Source organism: Cricetulus griseus, chromosome 3 (genome assembly GCF_003668045.3).
Source record: "Cricetulus griseus strain 17A/GY chromosome 3, alternate assembly CriGri-PICRH-1.0, whole genome shotgun sequence".
NCBI classification, from domain to species: Eukaryota; Metazoa; Chordata; class Mammalia; order Rodentia; family Cricetidae; genus Cricetulus; species Cricetulus griseus.
Genome location: NC_048596.1, coordinates 12,700,258 through 12,724,101, shown reverse-complemented (window position 1 = coordinate 12,724,101; position 23,844 = coordinate 12,700,258). Strand labels below are relative to the sequence as shown.

Genomic DNA, 23,844 nt, shown 5'->3' with positions numbered 1-23,844 from the left:
CTTGCTAGTGTACAAAGGAATTGGGCCAAAGGTTCATCCCCTAAGACTGTTCCAGCCCTAACACTTTATAATCTTGTTTGTTCTCTTTCATGCCTCAAGGATTCCCAACTGGAGACCAGGCTGACAAAGACTGTCATAGTTCAGGGTCAAGTGTGTAATTCTCCACACAGTACAGGTTTTAGACCTGAGACAAATAGGATCATAATTGGGACTTTATAGTTACCAACTCCCTACAGATTTACCCTTTCTTCCTTCTTCCAACTGTGCTTTCAAGTTTATAAATTTCATGGTGTTCCTGCCTTTTGTGAAAACAGGCTATTTAGAGCTGGAGGTAAGAGCCCCCCACCCATGTTCAAGCCTCAGTGCCAAACTGTGCAATCAAATGGTTGCTAATGAGTCACAAAGCTCTTCAAAGCACAGTGCTGGAGACCTTGTGAGAATAATGGCAACCCGTGTGCGCACTTCATTCCTGACTATCATCTGCTTGCTGTGACTCCTTGTTGGATGACTCCTTTAATTTCTTTGAGTCTCAGTTTCCTCATCTGCTAAATTGAAATACATGAGGGAATCCATACAAAGTGGTTAGCACACTCCAAAAGTTTGATAATTCTTCCTTTGTGTAGGCGGAATTGTAATTATTTGACTGAATTTTGCTGTTTGCATACTGTTTGCAAACTCTCACATTGAAGATTATGTTCATATATGGGTATACTGTTTGGCTTCTAAATTCCCAGAATCCAATCAAATAGATAATGTAATCCTAACCATCTGCAATTGCTGTGTATTCATGTATGTCTTTGTGGGTCTTTGTGTGTAGGTTCACATGTATACAAATATAAGTGAAGGCCAGAAGACAACCTTATGTGCCAATTCCTCAGGTACTGTCCATATACTGTTTTGAGAAAAGGACTTTGGCCAAAAACATGGCAAGTTGGCTTGCTGTTTGACCAGTAATCCCAGGGATCATTCTGCCTCATCAGATCTGGGATTGTAAGTGCACCATACCATACCCAGATGTTTTATGCCAGTGCTGGGGATCCAAATCAGGTTTTCATACTTTCATGGAAAGCAATTTACCAATGAGGCTAGTTCTGCCTTCACAGAGAATTAGATGAATCTCTATAGGACTTAGGTAAACCTCCTGGATAGAGGAAAAGCACACTGAAGAAAATCATGCTCCCCTTAGTGGAGGGAAATAGAATTCTGGTTGTGTACAAGGCAGTGAATGTAGCCACAACATGCAATGGTAGAAGGAGGCTAAAATTCAGAAGCTCAAGGTAATAATTCTTCGCATGAGGTTTGCTACTAGATCCAGTGGCAGTGCCTTAGGAGTTGGCAACCAAGAGATTGAATTTGTAGACAGAGGTGGGATTGGTGACCATTGTTATTATCAAGAAATCAAAGGGAATTTACAAGTAGCTGGTGAATATGACAGATTTGTAGAACTTCCATCAAGAGATTGGGAATCTATCTGGTGGTAATGGGAAGAAGTGAGTTGAGGACTGGGTCTCTACTGATAACGGGGGTTACTAGCCTGATAGAAGACTCATCTGAGGAAGTAACAGAGAAGGTCTAGAAAGAAATTACAGAGACAGACTTGCCCTTGATCTTTTGCTGAGGATGTCATTCAGGCAAATAAAAGTAAGACTTAGTAGGTAGAGTAATTCCTAATGAAGATGAAGTTTCTGAAAAACTGAAAAAGGACACCAGTCTTATGTCCTGATTGTAAGTTGGTGAGGTTAATTCAGAGTTCCCTTGAAAGTCACTCTTCAGCCAAGGTCACAAATACAATCTCCAGAGGAATTCTTTTCTTTGTGAGTTCCTAGTAATTATTCCTTGTTCTTCTCATGAAGGTTCCTGGCCAACCACTTTCCTCTTAAAACCTCTCTCAGATTTCATAACTATGTAAAAAAGCCCTTATAAGCAGAGGTCCAAATGTTCAGGGGGGAGTCATGTGACCCAGAGCTTTTCTCCTGGAAAGAGGTAAACATCTTTATAGAGCCTACTTCTCTAATTACATTTACTGTGGCATTGTTTCCACCTAAATTATAGCAATTATATACCCTGATCCCATTTGAAATCATTTAATTAATGAGTAGCTACCTCTCTGTGTGTTTGGAATTCTAATGAAGTCTTTTCTTTTTTGTGAGTCACCTCCCTCCTCAAATTAATCAACCTTTTCCTTTTTAGAAAGGCTTACTTGGTCTGACTGGTGGATTGAAGAAGGTATGGCATTGAATGTCCCAGGAAACTACATTTGTAACAGAAACCCTAGCACAGTTTAGGATGACCAGAGACAGCATGCTTCTACTCCTTCTCTCCCAAAGATTGCTTTAATTCTTATAAGCATCAAAGAATGTCTGACTCAATCACAGTCTTTGACCCAGAAATGAAAGCAAATAAAGCTATGGTAGCAGTGTTGAAAACCGTGATTGATTTTCTTTGATTAATTCTACTCATTAATCAACCAAGAACTATATTAATTTGGTACCTGTTATATGAAAGACGTGCCTGTGGATGCCAAGATGGATGACTGTAATAGCTAGATAAATCCACTGAGTGGGAGTTTACCACGAAATAAACAGCTTGTGTATTTAGAGGCAGAAATGAGGACTGGAAGAAAATACATTTTCTGAAGTTACCTTGAAAGGACCATATTCTGAATCCCAACCTTTTATGTTCCTTCCTCCAAATGAGTCACCTTTTAAAAGAAAGCTGAAGGCTTCAGGAAGGCATTTGTTAAGTTTACCTAGTTAATTTGAGGGCAAAGGAGGACTAGGAAAAATCAGGTCTTCTCATTTCTCTGCCTTCTCATCTTGCTGTGTTTCCCAGACCAACAGTAAAGCAAGACAACAAGGCTGTCTGTGACCAGTGTCTTGTTAGCAGTGTAGCCATCAGGCATGGAAGTTGTTTGTTTTTCATAACAAAGACTGAGATGGCTTCTTAGGTTCAGAGAGACCAAGATGAATCTGAAGTAGAGAGACAAACACATGAAAAAAATGCATGTGGCAAGGTAAAAAGAAAAACAGAAGTAATAAATTTAATTGATTTCCCCCCACCCCCGAAAATCCATATAAAGAGAAATGGCTCTGAGAATTCATTTGTTTTGTTCTGGTGGTTAGGAGAATTTCCTCAGGGAAGCAAAGGGCAGGGAACCTCTTTCCAGGCAGTCATCTATATTTATGTATGAGGTGTCTACTTTTTTTCAAGGCTCAGTATGAAGAAGAAAAAGGATTACACACATTTGGGGGTATGTGTGTGCCTTGAAAAAAGATTGTGAGTCAAAGCCATTGCAGGAACTTGATTTAAACGTTGGGTGAGTCTGCAGAAATTCTATCAATAAGAAGGATGGTGATGGCAATGAACCTTTGTTGTCTATGGTATTTTAAATATTTCATATGCATTATTTAACTTAATGAGAGTCAAGATTGCATTGGTTGTTATGTTTCTTTGAGTTAAGAAAAGGGAGATGGCAACAAGGAGTTTATGATGGCCAAGCAGGTAAGGGCTCTGACCACAAAGTGTGTTGACCTGACATTGAGTGCTGGGAACCTAAATGGTAGAAGGGGAGAACCAGCTCTTGCACATACAAGCACACACCCATGTACGCACGCACGCACGCACGCACACACTCGTGCGTGTGCCCGCACACACACACACACACACACACACACACACACACACACACACACACACACTCACAACAACAAAAGCAATAATAATGATAATTTTTTATTGGTAACTTTTAAAAAGAGACAATAATACAATTCTGAAAAAGGGGTCCCAGAATAGTATGTTGTGGCAATTATAAAGATGAGAAGTGGTGTTTGTAACAGTGAATTTGGCCAAGCTGGAAACTGAAAAGTTTCAGGTTTGAAGCTCAAGTGAAGCCGATTCTCTTTCTCTAGAAAGAACTTTCTTTAAAGCCTTCTTAAATTGAACACTTCCTAAAAATATTTGACCATGTTTGTCTCCTCCCCTAATTCCCCACACTTCCCTCCCTCACCTTTATGGTGTCTCTTTCTTCCTTCCTATTAAAAAGTGATTGGACAGACAGGCAACAGCATCATGGGGCTCTAAGGAGTAACAAGGGTTACATGGCGGGATATAAGTCCCTTCTTACATGTTTCAGAGGAAGGGGAGGCCAAGTGCTACATGACTGGGGTGGAGATCACAGTATATGCTGTCAGGCTGTCTTTCAACTAGCTGTATGGACAGGAAGGGCAGGGATCTAAATAAATAATTTACCTTAGTTCTGTAAACCACAATAATTGTGTTTGGAGAATTATCACAATTCAGCCAAAATGGAGGAGCTTTATAAAATGTCAGGAACTGGCTCTTTTAGCAAAAATCTTGAAAATTAAATTCACTTTGCAAGTTCCCCATGTTCCTTTGGTCCCTCCACAATCCATTTACCATCCTTTATCCCACAATGACTATTGCTAGAAACTGCTCTTTTCTATAGAATACAAATACATCCAGAAGGCATTGTAACCTTAAAAAGCTTCTATGTAGTTAAAAATACAGTCTTAAGTAAAGATGCTAGAAAACTAAGAACCCCTGGATTTTTATGACTCCTTTTTACCAGAGAAATTTTCATGCAACCCTGGTTTAAAGGTGTATGCAGTAAGAATACAAATTAGGCATTTACTGATAATAAATCAAGAAGAAATTCATTTTAATAAAATTCTTTGATATACATATAATTTTGCCACTTATAAAGATGAAAACAGATTTGCATATTAATAAGATGGATATGCTGTTTATTTTACATGAAGAATTAAATGTTAACTGAAAATTTGTTTCAGGAGGATGTAGACAGCATCTTCAGTGTTTTCCAGCCTTGTTTGGTGTTCTGATTTTATAATCCTCAAGGCTGTGAGTGTTATTTCACAGAAATACAGAGTACAAAATGTCAGAAGTACATTTAGGGATATTTCTGAAATTGTTGAAAATTTTGTTATAAACCAAAGCCAAAATTCATTTTTAACTTTTTTTATGAAACTCTTTAGCAACTAAAACCAAATGGTAATGTCTAAAATCAAATAGTCTACCAAAGCATAATCCAAAGATAAAATCCAAATGATTGTAGGAAAAATATTAAAAGTCTTTGTTTTTATAAATAACACATTATGCTTTTGTAAGAGCATAAAACTCTGTGCAGTAAAAACACTTCAGTTAATGATAGATACTAGTCTCAAATTTTAACTAAGATGTGTAAGGCAACAATGGTGTAGGATTCTACTACACAGTGGGGTGACATCCTCAGGTCGAAGGCTCCATGTTATGAGTTCAGAACAAAGGCAGAATGGGAAATACCTCCCGAAACAACTTGAATTCACTAAACATTTGATTCTGGATTAACTTTTGGTTACTACAAATTCAGAAGTCTTTTATTATTGCCAAATCATTCATGAGTCTCCACTTCATGGATGTGATCCCATGTGGAGATGTAACCCACAGTTTTATTTTTAATATTTTATTGTTTTTGAAATTATACTGCAATCACATCATTTCCCTCCTATTCTTACCTCCCTCCAATTCCTCTCCTGAATCCCCTTGTTCTCTTTCTGATGCATGGCCCCCTTGAGAAGCTGTCACCTTTAGTGTTCAAAGTGTGATTTGAGCACATCCTCATCCTCATCAACCTCATCATCAGGGACTTCAGAGAAATGCAAATGCAGGAACCCAGCATGTGCTAATGAGAGAGAAGCTCTCTAGGTAGGGCAACTGTGTGTCAAAGGTCTTCTGGAAGGGCTTCTTGATAACATAAAATTTGGATATCTGAAGAAAGAGAGCTCAATGTTACCAGAAATGTTCAGGTCTCCTGAAGACCCTGACACCTGGGTAATAATGATACAGTATCATTATTATCATTATTTGGTAGATTCTTCGTGTTCTGCTCTCCTCTGCTATAACCATACACTTGAGCTGATACATGAACCACTTCCTTCTACCCAAATAAGTGTGAGGAAAGGGCTTCCCCTATTATGTTGGCAACAACTCCTTAACAATAGAGGAATAATTCTAGAAGATGAAGAACTCTTATCTGGGACCTTGATGTTTGTGGTTATTCATTAGAAGGAGTCTTGGAATGCTTTTGAATTTTTTTCAGTTCAGTGATATTAATATAAAAACAATGAGTGTGATTTCTTTTGATGGTCTTACCGCTGTCTTTGTTAGGTTCATGCTTCCACTGACCATATCATGACACCTATTTCACAAATGTTTAAGAAAAGGGAAGATTATAAAACACTTCAATATTAATTAATCCATATTTCACATCCAGCCTTTGTTTCCATGTAGGCTATCTGTCATTTCTTCAACTTCCTTAACAGTTATCTAATCATCAGATAATTAATGTAATTCTGAACAGAACTAGAGAACCAAGGTCCATTCAGAAGAAAGACGATGTGTCAGAGTCATTGATTGTATAACTCTTAATAGGGCACTGCTCAGAATCACACAGAAAGCTAGTCTTCATCAATTACATGTCTATATCAAGGTAGTCTGTGGGCATGTATATGGTGGATTATCTTATTAATTCATGCAGTTGGGCCCATTCTACTGTGGTTCTACTGGCCTTAGGTAGGTAGTCTTGAGATATGCAAGAAAGCTACATAAGCATGAGCCTGTGAGTGATCCAGAGAGTGAACCAGCAAGAACCAGTAAGCAGTGATCCTTAATGATCTCTGCTTCAGATTCCTTCCTTGAGTTCATTCATTCCCAGACTTCTTCCAATGATGGAGTACAGCCTGGATTTATGCCAATATGCCCATGCCTCCCTAAGTTATTTTTGGTCAGATTGTTTTATCACAACAACAGAAAGAAAACCAGAACAGTCACACTAAAACATCATTGGTGTAGAGATGAGGGGAGACAATGAACTCTTGTCATCCAGGACAGACTGAAGGATGAGGAATATGTTAATACATAAATATTACCAAGGGACTCACCTTGCTGGTTTTGGCAGAGACACGTCAAGAAGATCAGCAAAACTCATCATCCTAGCACTGTAAAATGATTATGATTTTGCTTTTGGCACTTGGAAGTAACCTTATGGAAAAAATAATAGCATACATCCAAGAATATGAGTTGATCAATTTACAGTTTGGAGAAAGACCTGGGAAACATACCATTAAGCAAGTGGTTGAACAAATATAGCTGAAAAGAATGGACCTGTTATAATTTCATGAGAGCTATCTGAGCCAGTCTATAAGATTTAGCTGATTTGATGTCTGGGTTCAGTTTCACTTAAGTTGTACACATAGATCAATATCACACCCTGTCCAGTATGAAGTCTGATGAATGATAAAGCCTAAGCTTGCAATTGCATGCTCACTAGCTACTGTACCAGTTACCCCTTCATCATCACTATGTGTTAAAAAAGTTATCTCACTCTTTACAAGCTTTTCTACTTCTGAGCTCCATAAAATGCCAACCTATTTCTTTTCCCTTTTTCTGAGACATTTCTGGGTTTACACCATTTTCAGCACAAACATGAAATGAATTCTGTTGTCACCAACATTTGTTCCCTAAGGTTGCTGTAACAAAACCATAGACTAGATGGCTTAAAAATGGCATTCATTGTCTTATAATTCTGGAAGTCAATTTGCAAAATCAAATTAAAAAATACAAGAACTATGGATGTATGCTTATGAATATTGTAGAATTCATAAAGGCATTGCCATACAAATATATCATGTACTTTGACAGTATTCTTCCCAGCTTCCCTTTATGCTGGCTCTAGCCATCTCTTAGCTGATGACTGTATATCTCCATAATACTCCATTTATACTTCTATCTTCATATGGCCTTTTAACTACCTGTCTATCTTCATTATCTGTTGTAGAATAATTCTAACCACTATTAGGGACATCTCAGTGATCCAAGATGCTCTCATTTTATTATCTTTTACTTAAATCTGTATGCTCCTTTTCCTAAATGAGATTACATCATAACTTCAAGGATGAAGACATATTTGTAACTAATTAAAGACCGTCACTCAACTCAGTCTATAGTCTTTCTCGCTCTTTTTCAATAGTCCTTAAACTTTGGCAACCATATACATCCTTGGATGGGTTACTAAAATACATCATTTATACATAGATAAATGTATATGTTCTAGTAAATACATGATTTTGCTTAAAATTTAGATTATTCACCATCCACCAACACAGCAGCCTATATATGAGCTGAAGTCGATTCCTACCTCATAATCTAGGTCTTTTAAAATGGCAACAGTTAACAGTGACCATGATTTTTCTTTGTAATCTGGATAATGTAGACTAACACGGAATATTGCCTCTTCTACTCAAGGTAGTACACACAATCTTGTTTGTTTATTTCAAGGTCATTTAGAGAACCATTGATCATGTTGAGCTATTCAGTTACATTGGCTACATTGCACATAGAACTACTTCAACTGCTGCTGTTATAATCTAACCTCAACTGCACTAAGCCCATCTCTGTTAGCCAGTCTTTTGCCAGTACCAGAAGGAGAAGTTGATGTATCTTCCTGTTATATCATATCTTATTAAACTCTACATGTCTGTAGACCGTCAGATTCTTCTGGGTCCTCATTCTATCATGAAGTGTACTGATCATTATTTCTATCTGTCCATCATTGGGAAGTTAGATTTCTGTTGATAAATATTATTTTCATGTTTTAAATCTATTTAATAATAATGGTAAAGAAGGAAAATCAGATAACAGAACCTTGCAAACCGACTATCCTACTTCCCTTCTGGTTGATTTCAATACTTTAATTAGGTACTGTTCAAACACATCGTTTTACTAGCAGCTGGCTTACATTTTAATTTTTTTCTTCAAAACTGCTGTGCAGGCTTTGTCACCTACCTTGTTGACATGCAGGTAAATCATGTACCTTGTTTTTTCTTCTTTCTGCCTAATAATCTTCTTATAGAAATGGGTAGAGTTAATCTGACATGATGTATGTTGTGAGCTATGAAATAGCTGTTTAGAGCAGGGAGATATATTTGCTTTAATATCACTAGCATCATGATATTCAGATTGCTTCAACTAAGAAAAATTTAATACAGGAAATAATGTTTGAATGTGGAAAGATTTTTATATCTGAGTAAAGAAGTAAAGGCATATTTGTCAAGGTCATCTTCAATGTCTTATTTTTTACTGGTCCAGTTATTAATTTAGCTTTCATATTACCACATAAGTAGAACCTTATAAGATATAGCTATTTTGTTAAAATGTTAAGGGAGATGACATTGTGGCACATTTCTGTAATCCGAAGGAGGATCAGTAGATCAGAGTCATCCTTGGCTACATAGATTGAGGTCAGTCTGGGATACATGAGACCTTGCCTAAGCAATATATAATATATATATATATTAAAATTAATTGGCCTTCTTGTATCTTCTGAATAAATTTAGAGCAAAATAATGGAAATACCTTGATGGATGAGATGGTATCTCTGTATTGGGCTTGGCAATGAATGCATTTAGTAAGAATTAAAAAGACATAGAAATTTCAGGGGAAAGACAATATCAGCTATATATGTGGAATATTCTAGGCTTAAAGCTTCGAGTCTATGCCAAGCTGGGGTTTTAAAAAGATGATGCAGTCTTTTTAAAGTGTAGTCCTCAGTTTCTCCCTCAAGGGCTGTTTAAATGTTCTTTTAGATAAGGATGTCAATCTTTCATGTAATTTTTGTGGATAATACATTCAACATTGTTCCCCAAGATTTATTTTATGTTAGATGATCTACAATACCAATCTTTTTCCTACATTTATAGTTTATTTTAGTCCTCACCCCCTCTTGTAAGCATCAACATCTTCCAGGAAGTAGAAAGAAAGGTTTCAATGAGAAGTCCTTTGGTTTTCAGCATAAGAATGTCTAGATCAGGGCAGCAGAGAATGCCAGCCTGGTAGTGAGATTGAGGCTTGTTGAAATGGACATCCTCTAGTTTCTCAAAACGGCTCCCAACATGACTGGTCTGGCCTCTCCATCACAGTGATAGATGTCTTGCACTGGAATCGTATGACATGCCACCCGAGTGGAGAATTGATGGTCAGTCTTTTTTCTTCTTCATTTTTTCTAGAGTGATTGATCATTCATATTTATAGGCCTATCAACAACTGGGCTTTACAAAGGTCAGTATTGATTATCTGGACCACACAGATGGCATTCTTCATTACTGTACATAAATATGACTTTCTTTTATTGGAATGGTATGGTTTTTCAAGGAAGGCAAAAAGAGAATAAGCATTAATATAAGTCATAGAGTAGAAATTTCAATGAAATGGCACAGAGATGGTCACAGGATTTTGGCATCAGTAGGGTCACACTTTAGGTACTACATTTCACTCCTCCCAATGTGTGTAAGTGTGCATATGCATGTCTCTCTCTCTCTCTCTCTCTCTCTCTCTCTCTCTCTCTCTCTCTCTCTCTCTCTCTCCTCTCATACACACTTTGTTTTATAGATGAGGAAACTATTCTAGAACTGGACATAGTTAGGCAACCTACTAGTCCTTACATTAAAAAGAAATGTAAAAGCTATGTATCAAAATGCAAAGAATGGCTTCATTTTGGTTGTAAATTATTTTAATGCTTCCTGTAAGGCACATAGAGTAATTTTGCAATAAAATGATACTAAACATACTATGAATGACAGCCAGATGGCTGAAGATGTGAAGATCCTGGCCACTGAAGAGGGAGATCACTCTTCTAAGAGACTCACTTTCGAGTGATCTTACAAGTTTAGGCTATCCCGATCTCCTCCTCTCCAGTATGGCATGTTACTTACTGATGCTGGACTTCTTGTATTTTGCACTTAGAGTTTTTGGCCACTTCAGTCTACGCTCCGAATGGCAGTTGGTGAAAGTGGACTACAAGTCTATCTTCAGCCGGCGCTGCACTAAGGAGGACTTTGAGACTTGGCACCTGCTCAATCAGGTACCAGACATTGGGATGTGCTGACCTCTAGAAACAGGAACTACTGCCAGCTGGGTTTGGTCTTCTCTGGCCTTTTATTTTTGGGGAAAGGAAAGCAGTATGTCATTTGGGCATGAGTGTATGACCATAAGGAGAAAAAAATGTACATACACAAGACCAACAGGGGTAAATGACATATATCCCAGGATTCTATGTACTTATTAGATCACTGAACTTCCTAGAATAGAAGGCATAATAACTTCGGATGTCAGCTCAATTGGCAAAGAAGTGAGTACCACAGGCAGTTAGGACGCCTCCTAGGATATGCTCATCTGCTCTTCCCTCCCACTGTGGAAAGTGAGTGCATATCCCAGGACAGTGTGGAGTAAGGTCCCCAAAGCACCAGGAAAAGGGATACTGAAAAAGGATGCAAAGTAGATGGGTCTAGTGATTGCAGATGCTTATTGTCATAGAGTGTAGGCAGACTTCTGCGTTCTACCCAAGCCTTGGGTCCTTGGATTTTATACCAACTTTCAATCTTTTTGCCCTTGTCTAACATTTAGGACTTCAGTGTAATCATTTATGAGAGAAAAAGGGGAACAGAGGGAGAGGAAGGGAGAGAGGGAAAGAGAGAGAGACAGGAGGGAGAGAGATTGTACTTATGGGGTCAACCTCTGTTTTACTGTGAAGATAATATAAACAGTAAAAACAGTATGCCAGAAGTTGGCTTCTCATGACTCTAGCTGCTAAAGCTACTTGGATAATCGCATGCTGTTCTATTGAGTCTTAAATCCTCGTCTGTAGCAGAATTTTAATATGATAAAGAGTAAGAATTATACTGGTACTTGTGGAAGATTACTTACACTGAAAACCCAGGTTAGTCTCAGCAGCCTTTCGAGACCTGACCAGAACCCTGAAAGAGGCCAAGGGCCTCTCTTCCTGGCTCTTTATCCTACCCCTCTACGTACCTGTGACCACGCCCAAACAGGCATGGTCAGTGGTACAAGTATCCAGGATCTTTCCCCACACTCCTGTTCCTCACAGAGATGGAGAAAAGACAGTATTGCATAGACATAATGGATAGAAAGGACGTAGTAGTCCTTTCATGCAATGGTAAGAGGTTAGCATGTTTGTCCTTTAAACTCCTTCATAGTTGCTGAGAAGTAAGATTGCTACATTGAATACTAAAGGCCAGTGCTTTTGTTGACCAACTGTCTTATTTCACCTGATGTGTGTTTTATTGCCTATCTCACTTATGCACTTTGTCTTTAAGGGAGAGCCTTGTGTCATGGGGGAAAGGAAAATATTCAAGAAACGCAAGCCAGGTGCTCAGTGTGCCCTTGGCAGAGATTACTCTGGGTCGGTGGTGTCAGAACCTTGTGTCTGTGCTGACTGGGACTTTGAATGGTGAGTCCTTTGAAATTTCATCTTAATTTCCAACTAGATATTTACCTGCATGTGGGTGAGGATGAAGATGGAGTTAGTTTGCCCCAGATACAGGAGGTCCATCTATGGTCCTAATTGCTGGACCAGTCAGGAAATCTGCATCACTTGAAAGTGAGAATAAGGAACAATTGTGAGGAAAACCAGTCTGTATGATAGTCCTGGGGGAGTGTGATGGACACTGATGAGGCTTAGAGAGATACTGGCCTAGGCAGTTCCCTTTATACATATCTTTCCCAATTGTACTCCTATGTGTGAATACTCTGTCATCATTTCTCTCACTTTTATAACTTATGTGTAGTATTTTTATATATTTATTTGACACAGTATAACAATTTGTGTACATATAACACTGTGAAATGATCAAATCAAGGTAATTAACATTTCTATCCTCTCAAAGGTTGGTCAATTCTTTGTGTTGGAAATCTTTGTATTCTTCCAGTTTTAGACTACAATTCTGCCTCTAATGATAATGTAAAAGTGAAACATATCTAGAATTTTGATATCTAATCTCCCCTCCATCTGACAACTCCCAAATATAAAATTTTCTCACCCCCAGCCCCAGCTCCCTTCTCCTCTAACCTACATGACATGCATCTATCTGGTTTTCTAAGAGAGGGGGCAAAATGAGTATGGCTGAAGAATCTTTTTGACTGGAAGACATTTCTGGCTCATTTTCTCCATTTTCAACCAAACACAGAGCCTTCCGAACCATTGCTGAAATGAAAGTCCCAGACTGACTTCTCTTTTCCCTACCCTCAGACCCAGGCCATCAACGATCCATGTCAGGTTCCCCCCCTAAATGCACTGTCCCTGAAAGCACTTGTGTCCACCCTTACAGCTGTTATTACCATGCCAGAAGTCAACTAACTCCACCTTCACCTCCCCTGGTGTCACCCTAAAGTCCTAGATGTGTGTCTGCAGTCCTAATTACTGGACCAGGTACATTATTTTCATTCCAAATAACATCTTATTACTCTTGTCCTTATAATGCCTTAATGGATTCTCTCTCCTTTAAGGTACTACCTTGTTGATGGTGCTTTGGCTTGGCATCTTTGTCCATTTTTTAAATCAATCTTCTTTCTTTAGCAGTATTATAGCCACATTACCAACTACATTAATTAATTAATCCAGGCTCATTCCTTGGAGGAGCACTGCAGAATATAACAGTTTCTCCCATGTTTCAGCATAGATGATACCTTTTAATCTCTCATGTTTCTTCAAAATCGTTAACCTCTTAGAAATGCTGAAGACACCTTGTCTCATCTATGTACCCTGGTGCTCTCAAGCATACCCCCATACTTCTGTCCTGTTAGTATTCAATGTATGAAGTGACTATGCTATTGACTGTTTTATTATCATCTGTTAATATTATCATCTTCTCTGGTGCAGAAAAGCATAGGGCATTTATCCTTACACAGCCCCCTCCCTTCTCTCATCTCCATTTTATATTGCTATTGTCTGGAAATCATATTTCTGTTTCCTGAATTTACTTGAACTTCAACAGATAACTAAAAGTCACTTGTGTAGAGTGATCATGCGTGCTCCCCATCTGTTCTTCATTCTTAGATAACTTGGCTTCAGTGAAACTCATTAAAGTGACACGTACCAAGTGAATTTAAATTTCAATGGCAGGGTCCTTTCTATGATAGAAGTTCCTTTGAAACTAAGAATGTTTTCCCAGCTGGGAATGTTTTCTTTTTAAATTTGGAACAACAGGTAAGTGTGTAATCGTATCAAGTAGATACAGTAAACTCCTTAGAAGTATAACATGGACATTGTATTTCCTACCTTTCTCACTGCTGTGATAAAATACCTGAAAAAAGCAACTTAAAGTAAGAAGCAGTCACTAGGGCTCATGGTTTAAGAGGCTCCAGTCCATCATGGCAGCAGGAAAATGCATTGGGACTCTGTAAATTTTGAGAGGGCAAGAAGCAGAAAGCAGACAGTAGGACAGGCCAGGTTATAAAATTCTTAAAGACACCTCCTTGTGACTCAGCTCTTCTATAGAAGATACACTTCCTAAAGTTTCCATTGCCTGCCAAAACACCCCTACCTGCTTAGAAACAGATGGCCAAGCCTATGAGCCTATGAGGGACATTCACATTTGAACAAGAGTACCTGTGTCCTTCTCCGGACTGACTCCTTTGAGGTCCACTGCCTTTGAGTATGCCACACTATAGATTCTGCCATGTCTCTTTGTCCCAAAGCACACTTAACCATTGTGAGGAGGACTCACAAGTAAGAAGGAAAAAAGACTACAAAATAATATTTCTCTCCTTAGCCTATTCTATTAGCATTTGCTAATCTGTATGAAAATCCCAGCACTTACATTCACAGATTTTTCTTCTGGGAAATTTTCTTAATTTCTGTGTCATTACTTCCTTGGCTGCAAAATAAAAATGCATAACACGTCTCTCAACAGGTTCTAGGGATAAATAAATGAATTAGTAAATAAATTAGGGTAGATCATTAATATAAATAAGATGATTACCTGAGCTGTCTACGACATAAGCCTACAACATATGGTAGCTGTTGCTGCTGCTGGAGTTGTGAATCTGTTCCCCAGAGTTAAGTGAGCCCCACAGGATTTATACCATATAAATCAGAGCTTAAACATTTAAGTAAGCACTGTTTTCAAAGTTGTTCCTTTGGGTGTCATGCAATTATTTTAATGCTAGTGACAGCATTTAAAGTGGTCTTGAGGGCTTCTTTGGGGACTGCTATGAGAATCTAAGTAAATCCAGGTATGGTGAAGAAGAGGGGACCCTTTGTGAAGCGTTCTGTGGTTTTTACATTTGTGCTCATGGAGGTCTCACCTATCTCTATTCAAGACACTGTGACTTTAATGAGAGGAAAATGAGTACTTTGTTCATAATGTTACCTGACCATAGTTACATAAATGGTAGAGACAGAGTTGGGGTTCATATGCAAGGATGGCTACATCTTGGCTTATTGTTTCTGTGGCATCTATTGCTCAGAAAGACAAACAGGTCCTATTATTTGAGATTTCTGTTATATTTCAGAAAGAATAGGGTCTCCACATTTAGTTCCTCTAAAATTAAAATTCATCTCCAAATGACGCAGGGTGACTGCTGTAAGTGAAATTTAATATAGACTATTTCATTAACTCTAAAGTCAATTTGAAATAAAGAAATTTTTACAATTGCTAGTGGAATTATAATAGATATACGATCTCCAAGTAGACATCATAGAGTTTTCTACATAAAGTACTAGATGTTTGCATTTCTATTATAAATCATACTTTATTTTAAAAGTAAGACAGAAAATACTTGCGATTGGTGCAGGGTAACTAAAAAAGAGAGACCCAGTCTTATGACTGGTCACAATTAGAGAATGACAACAACAACAACAATCATATAACCTAAATTTGTGCTTTTACCACTTCTTCATATGGATAAAACAGCTTTTGATGGCAATTCCTGGCTTATTAACATCATTTTCATGGTAAATGCTGGAAACTCTTCTCTTTGACTGTAAGTCAATGACCATCAGCATTGGCTCAGGAGTTAGAGCATCTGATTCTTCTGAAGGGGACTGGGGTTCAGTTCCCAGAATCCACATGGTGGTTTATTAGCATCTATAACTCCAGTTCAAGGGAAACTGGTGCTCTCTTCTGGCATCCACAATCACTAGGTACATACACGGTGTATATGCATAAATTCAGGCAAACCATGCACACATACAATGAGATAAATAATTTTTTAAAAGAAAAATTAATTATGAGTTTTCATCAAACTTAGTTTGTGTTTTGGTCTTTAGTGTTAATGGTGGAAGCCAGTATTTCAGCAGAGTTTCATAACCTGAGTCCTATGGTGCCCCTTCTGGGACTTTCCATTTCATTCAGTTCTAGACATTGTCCTACAAATCCCATTTAGGTGCATCCCTGAACCAGAGCAGGCCTGCTTTTGTGGTTGCCCTGGGCAATGTGTAAGGCTCCAAGAGCAGCAGAGGGCATACAACCCACTTTAGTAAGTTTAGTGAAGTTGTAGGGTAGAAATGGTGTTTATTGTCTCCATATTGGTAGGAGCTAATGGACACACAACCTGGACCCAGAAAGAGAAGATAATTTGGCTTAAAGGAAGAAGCTTACCGAATCTTAGAAGTATCTATCTGTAGAATGTAAGGTTTAGGTAAAAAGTGTAAATATCACATAAAGATTGGAGTTTCTACTTAGAGGCCTTAAAGATGCCCAGCCTCACGTTTGCTATGAAGAGATACTGAAAAGCGACCTCCACCAGGGCACAGGTGAGGCACTGGAACAAATGCCCACCCAGGAGAGAACGAAGGTTGCCAATAGTCTCAGGTGCTAGAGAGGGACTTGTTACAAAACTTTGCGGTGTGTTAGGAAGGATAGAGGCTAGTCCTCTGGGAGAGGAAGATATTTGCCAGGGCTAACACAAGAAGTGTTCCTTTTTTTTTTTTTCATTTACTCCTTTTGCTCACTCATCAGTAACTGTGGCTGAATACCTATTATGTACTGGGTCTTGTAGTAGTCTTTTACATGAATAATCGTAATTTCTCATCTAGCTCTTAGAAGAATTAGGTGTTTTATAGATAGCTCCATTAACTCAAGATGATAATATTCTTATTTCTGAGGCCTTAGACTTAGAATGCCATGGTGATTTCTTCCATGTTCAGTATGGAGCGATATTCACAGGTTACCTGGTTATGCTGCAGAAGACACAGGAAAAGGGATTTGGGGATGTCATACACATAGTTTCAAGTATACCTATGGTCCATTGAGCATTGGGTTTTATGCATATTGAACATAAGTAAGCATGTTTTCTTTCTGTAGTGGACTAGCTAAAGTATAAACAAGACAATAAACAATGTATAAATAAGAGCTACTGCACCAGAAGAAGACATAAAAGAACACAAAACGAATGCAATAAAGTAAGGAATTTTATAATCCTGTACTGAGTCCATTAGTAGCCACTAGTCACGTCTGGCTGTTTACATTAAAATTCAATCAAATTACAATGCAATTTCTTGGTTGCACTGGTTAGTGGTTACATAATGGAACATACCTATTTGAAATATCTCCACTATAGTTCTCTTAGACAGAGATGGTTTTATCACAGGTGAAGAGATTGTCAGAACAAAGAGATCACATGTAATCTTGGATGGCTTTTCTTTTTAGGGAGTGGTAATGCAACTATCTCGTTTAATTAAATAAGCATATATTTAAGGGCATGGGCAACAGGCTGACTTAAACAGAGAAGATTTATAAGCAAGATGTCACCAAGGAGAAGGATAAGACATGTGACTCTAGTGGGATTAGATCAAAAGAAATGATTAAGGGGTGATTGTCAGGTTTTCTGAGTAATTTTTGGCTATGATGTAGTGATCTCTTTTTGTGGCTGCATTTGGGTTCATGCCTTACTGAATGAGGATGGTAATTACTATTCTTGTTTCCTTGGGAGCTTCCACTGTGCCTCAGAAGATCCACCTTGTCCCAGGCCCATCCCAAAGCACTCGTATAATGGGATCAAAGTACTGGTCAGACATATGTCCTGGAACCTCAGCTGCTAGGTGGAAAGGAGGGAGAGAGGGGTCAGAGGCACTGTGCTGGCCTCTGCCTGGCCGGACATTCACACAGACCCTGAAAATTGTTGGGAAGAGATCTTGGCTTTCTGACTGGTCAAGAGTTTCAGAATGAACTAGAGAGATGATCTAGCTGATAGAACATGCACTGTTCTTGCAGAAGAGCTGAATTCAGTTCTAGCACCCACATTGGATGCCACCTGAAACTCCATCCAGCTTGAGGGCATCCAGTGCCTCCACAGGCACTTGCTCTCATGTACGCGCGCGCGCACACACACACACACACACACACACACACTTAAAATAAAATATTTTTTTTAAATTTCAGAATGTTGTTCTTAGGGAGCATGGAACATGTTCTGATGAAGTGGTCGCTCTATATGCCGGAAGTAGCTTTGTACAATGTCTGGCAAGTCCCTCATTCTCTTCCACCTGTTTCTTTACAGTCCACAAGCAGAATGCATTAGATCCAGGTTGAAAAAAACCTATGGTGACACACACGTTTTAATCTCTGAACTGTCCTTGCCATTCTTTCTTCTGAATCTGAGTCTTTTCCTTGGGCTGGGTTTGGACCTTATACATATTCTTATAAATGGACATATTTTTCCCTAAAGAGAGGGACATTCTACTGCTTTCATACTCAAGCAGCACGCAGGGGTAAATTATGTCTCGAGGTAAACTGCTTGCATGTGTGCAGAACCTGGCAGCGTTTTTCCCTGAGGCAAATCAGACTTTCTGCTGTATTCTGTTCAAGTCTCACAATCCATCACCTCACACCTTTCCCCAGGAAGCTGGGCCAGCGGCTGTTTGTTTGTTTAAAACCTGCAGACTCATGAGCTGGGAGGGAGGCTGGACAGAGTAAAAGAGTTTAATATGCATTTAGCAGAAATTAATGAAGAAGTCCAGAGCTTGGAGGCAGCCAGTTTCGGTTAGTGTTGTTAAATATTAATGAGGTGCTTTTGCTCTTTGGGGCAGAGCAGCACGCTTGATGCACCTTTTTTAATTACTGCAGCGCCAACAGGTAGCAGAGCTGAACAGAACTGCTGAGGATGGTTGCATTTTGCAAAGAGCCTTGAAAACATTTCTATTCTCCCCAAGGCTGCTTAAGAGAAGAATTCTTTGCTTCCAAGATTCCCAGTGTTTTCTAGGGTCAGCAGGACCGGTCAACAGGTTCAGCTCATAAAGCCATAGAGGAGTTTTCTAGATGTAGTATGTGTACACCAGAGCCCAGTATTTCCATGCATAAATAATGTTTGAGAAGTCAATGTTCAGTGGTGTGCTGACAGATGTTTAACTCTTAGGTAACAAGCACCGAAGTCTTGTAATATTCCCACAATGGCCGATTTCAACATTATACCAATGAATGAAGACCTGAGAAGAACTAGGCACTTTATATAGTATCCCTATGAGACAGATACATGGGAATAAAAGTCCTTGAGAACATAAATAATATAACAATATTCATATGTCACTAAGCATAAGTTGTATGTAGTAACACACAGTATGTTAAAGCTATATAAAGCTAGAATACAGTAAAGAAATAAGAAAATACGTCTTTTGTGTATTTTTGCTGACTATTACATATAATTTATGTGAATGAAATGCAATATAACTCAATTTTTAATAATTGCTTTAGCAACCATTAGTTACCTTACAAAATTCCCCACATTTTAAGAGCCAGATTTCACGGGTTCTTTCAAGCTATACTAAACCAGACGAGCTATGGGCCAGGGGCTCTTTACTAGTGGGCCAGACACTAGTCAAAGGATTCACCTGGAAGACTCTCTTTTGCTTTCCTTTCTTCCAGCTTCACTGAAGCATGGTTTTGTCAAAGCTCCTCTTGCATCCTGCCTTTCCATTGCTTGGGAACCCTGCTCATATACACTCCAGTCATCTTTTGGGTATTTGGACATACTTCCTGCAGTTACTACAGTTAACCCTGCAGTGTCACTGAAGCTTCACAATCTTCTTGCAGAAACAGACACAATGCAGTGGGATAACTAAAGGGGCCATGTTCTAGCGCAACTATGACATTTATTCACTCTGTAACATTTGTCATAGATGGTTTAATTGGTGAAAATCAAGGACAGTATGGCTCTTAACATATGGTGGCCCTGAAAATTGTGTACAGTGAACTATGGATAGGCTCACATAACCTAAACATGAAAGAGGAATAAAGAAGAAACAGCAAAACACAGAAGGGACAGTGATCCACGCCCATAGTATACCATACAAAAGTAGATAAAGTGGGCTAAAGGGCAGCTAGAAGTAGCCGGTGTAGAAGTTACTATGGGATAGTAACGTATGTGAGCTCATCCACCAGTCAGTGCTTCTTTATGCTGTATTAGGTTTGGGGTGTGAGATATCTCCTTAAAGGACTGAAGACACAATTGAGGACAGGTATTGTCACATTTGTTTGGTAGGTCATGACATACAGTGAAGGATATATGAGACCATCATTACAGTGAATACCCTTTTTCCTTCCATTCCTGTCCTGCATTCACTTCTATAATTATATGGTGTTTTCAAGATTAAGGGGTCCAAAAAAAAAAAACTTAACACAGCACAGAGAATGGTTTGCCTTTCTGTCCCATGCTTCCTCCACACTCAGTGAGGAGATATTCTGATGATGAGGTTGGGCAGTCTGGGTTGCAGGGATTTTTATTTATGTTGAATATGCAAGCATGGATGATGGAGAGAGGTTGCTCTCAGTGGGCTCCAGCTGACTGTAAGAGCATAATCCCGCCACCCATGCTATTATTCCTATATATTTGACATTTACACATGTAAGCACCTTATAGAACTGGCTGTTTTTCTGTAGAAGCATAGGAAAGAAACCTAGTTTTATTTTATTTATTAAGAAAGGATAGTTCTCCTATCAAATTAAGAGAAGTTTGAATTTCTATTGGCATACATGTGAATAAACACATACACACACACACATGCACACACACGCGAACACACACACACACACACACCATAATCTTGAAAGCAGTTGAATTGAATTTAAACTAAAATTAATATAAATTCTGTGAAATCAATGTTCAGACAGTACATATTAAATCATTATACATAAAAATGTATCTTGACCTTTAAAGTCATCTCCCTGGTTGTCATTTACTTATTTAATTAATTCTGTGATTCAAAATATGATATAAATGTATAGTGCCCCCAACCCTCACCTCCAAGCAATTGTATCTGCCATATATTTGAATTCATGTACTTTCTAGTCTACATTTTTTTGATAATACATTTTTCTCTCTAGACTGTAATCCTAAATGATAATACCATTTCTAAAAAATGCTATTTTTAAGACATGGGTATTTGTCTCGTTGAGGTTTATTAAAAATGTGAATTACGACTTTGGGGAGGCAGTGGGCATAAGTATATTTATGTATGTCTTTGGGTGGTTTTAGCGTTTGTACACACATATCATTTTACAATGTTTATTTTCTTGATAGTGATTATGGCTATGAGAGACATGGGGAGAGCCAGTGTGTCCCAGCTTTCTGGTACAACCCAGCTTCCCCCTCAAAGGACTGCAGCCTTGGTCAAAGCTACCTTAATAGCACTGGGTAAGTTGAATACCTGAAGAACTCAACTTGTTCTTTCTCGAAGATGAAATGAAATGAGTGTATCCTTCTTGAAAAAGATGAGTATAGATAGGTTTGTGTGCAGAGGCTTCTGAGGGAAGTTGAGGAAATATTTAGCCAAAGATACCTTGACTTGCCTGCCTTACCTTTTGGGCCTCAACTGATGTAAACTGATCTAAGTAGTGTGTAGATGTGACAGGCGTTCCCTGGTGAGAGATCAATGGACATTCTCAAACATTAACACTAGACACATCAAATAAAAATTCACAGCCCTCATCCTAGATACTTCTGGATTAAGAAGATTCAGGACACTTTCAGTAATTGTCTAATTGTTTTTCTGCTCTAACTGTTCACTTAGGAGTTATCCTCAAAAACTTGGCAAAGGTTTTTCTAGAGATACATTGTTTCTCCCTTTTCTTCACTGATTCTTTGACCCATGAAAGGTCTGTAGAGTGGACATGTGGGACTGTGACACACTTCTCATCGTTTGATATGTCTTCTTGTTTTCGAGGGTCTCTGAGTCAGCTTCTCTTCTGGCTTGCGGGTTCTAGAGTGAAGCTATTTTACCATTAGTAATAATCTCCCTTGGGGGTAGAGAGGAGACTGGTATTCCACACCACTCTCAGAAAAGCAACGACACTCAGTGCCCTGGACTCACTCTCACCCTCTCACCTCTGCAAGTGTTTTTGTCTGCCATCTTAGCCAAGTTACCCAACTTCTTTGACCTTGAGTCTGTGTGGTTGCAAAGAGTAGTATGTACTTATCTAAACGTCTGCCATGGACTAAGGAACAATAAACATGATGGGATGGGTTGATGAGTAGAATGGAATACTTTAAACCCATGACATTTTAAGTTAGTATTGATTCTGGGGGCACTTATTCCTTGACTTCATGCTGGGAATTTCATTCTTTTGATGTAGTGTTCTTTTAATGTAGGAATATGTTTTATAGATTTAACTCATTTAATGAAAATTGAACAATTTCAACTTAAGAAGATGTACTATCGGAGAGGAAGGAGAACATAATGGTCATATGGAATGATCTGCAAAAGCCAGCTCCTAGCCTTGGCATCTTTTAGAAATCATTAGAAATGATTTCTCTTAGGATATCTCATATAATCAGGGGGCATGTTGAGCTAGATCTAATTTTAAGCAAATTATGTATGCCAAAATGGCAAATATCTAAGTAAATAAGTCAGGGAGATAAATATATACTTTCTTCTCCCTCAAAGGATTTCCTATAGAAATTTATTGACACCTCCAGTTTTCATAAGTTTGGTCTATATTATATTACCAACAGTGTTAACGTGGTAGCCAGCCAACAAAGGAAATGGTTGGCATAAAGTTTATCTACGATACAACTAGCTCTAAAGATGCTGATCTTGAGTAAAAACTAAGTATCTATAAGTAAAAATGACCAAGAAATATTAACTTAGAAAAATGTATTTTAACTAAATCATTGATGATCAAAAGGACTACAATATGAATCATGTGTATCATTGTAAATTTCTCATCATGTTTAAATACTTGAAGGTGAAAATGATTTTAATACTGTATTTTGTTTGATGTGATATATCATTTCAGTATGCTATAGTAACAACATTTCTAGCCTTTGATAGCAGCTGTCATACTGGAGAGTAAAGATACAGATATAGCTCAGGTGACAGTTGATAATGATGTATTGTAATTTCATTTGAACCAAGAGCTATCTATAGTATTTGGTTTGCATAACTTGGGATCTCTGGAAGAAGATGGAGATGGGGTGGGTGATTCAAAAGTGTGGGATATTATGGAAGAAATGTCAGATGTAATGAAGAACCAGTATAACTAGCTTTTTGAGCTTTGGGTCTTTCAATATCAGACACCATGGATGGATTGATTATTCTTGATACAGAGGATGAAAGAAGGCAAGATTGGTGGCAAGGATGGTGTTGGTGTTGGTGTTAGTAGTGTTGTTATTATTGGTGTTGGTGGTGGTATTGATAGTGATGGTGTTGGTGGTTGTGGTGGTAGTGGTGGTGGTGGTAGTGTTTGTAGTGATGTTGGTGTTGGTTCTGGTAGTGATGGTGGTATTGGTATTGTTGTTGGTAGTGGTGCTGGTGGGGTGTTTGTGGTGGTGGTGGTAGGGGTGGTGGGATGGTGGGGGTGTTGTTGTGGGTGGTGGAATGGTAATGATGGTGGTGACATTGGTGTTGTTACTGTTGGTGGTGGTGGAGATGGTGGTGGTTTGGGTTTTATTGGTGGTATTGGTGTTTGAGATTGTTTTTCCATTGGTGGTGATGTTCATGGTGTTGTTGTTTGTTGGTGGTGTTTATGCTGTTGGTGGTAA

The 23,844-nt window shown here is 38.5% G+C and overlaps 1 protein-coding gene across 1 annotated transcript in view; it reads left to right on the top strand.

Moving 5' to 3' along the window:
• Window positions 1-23,844, top strand: part of Sorcs3 (sortilin related VPS10 domain containing receptor 3) — a 625,100-nt gene that overhangs the window by 563,733 nt on the left and 37,523 nt on the right. The window contains exons 15-17 of the mRNA XM_027407465.2: window positions 10,816-10,933; window positions 12,186-12,319; window positions 21,385-21,498. Of these exons, the coding sequence (XP_027263266.2) occupies window positions 10,816-10,933; window positions 12,186-12,319; window positions 21,385-21,498 (366 nt within the window). The remainder of the gene's footprint in view (window positions 1-10,815; window positions 10,934-12,185; window positions 12,320-21,384; window positions 21,499-23,844) is intronic.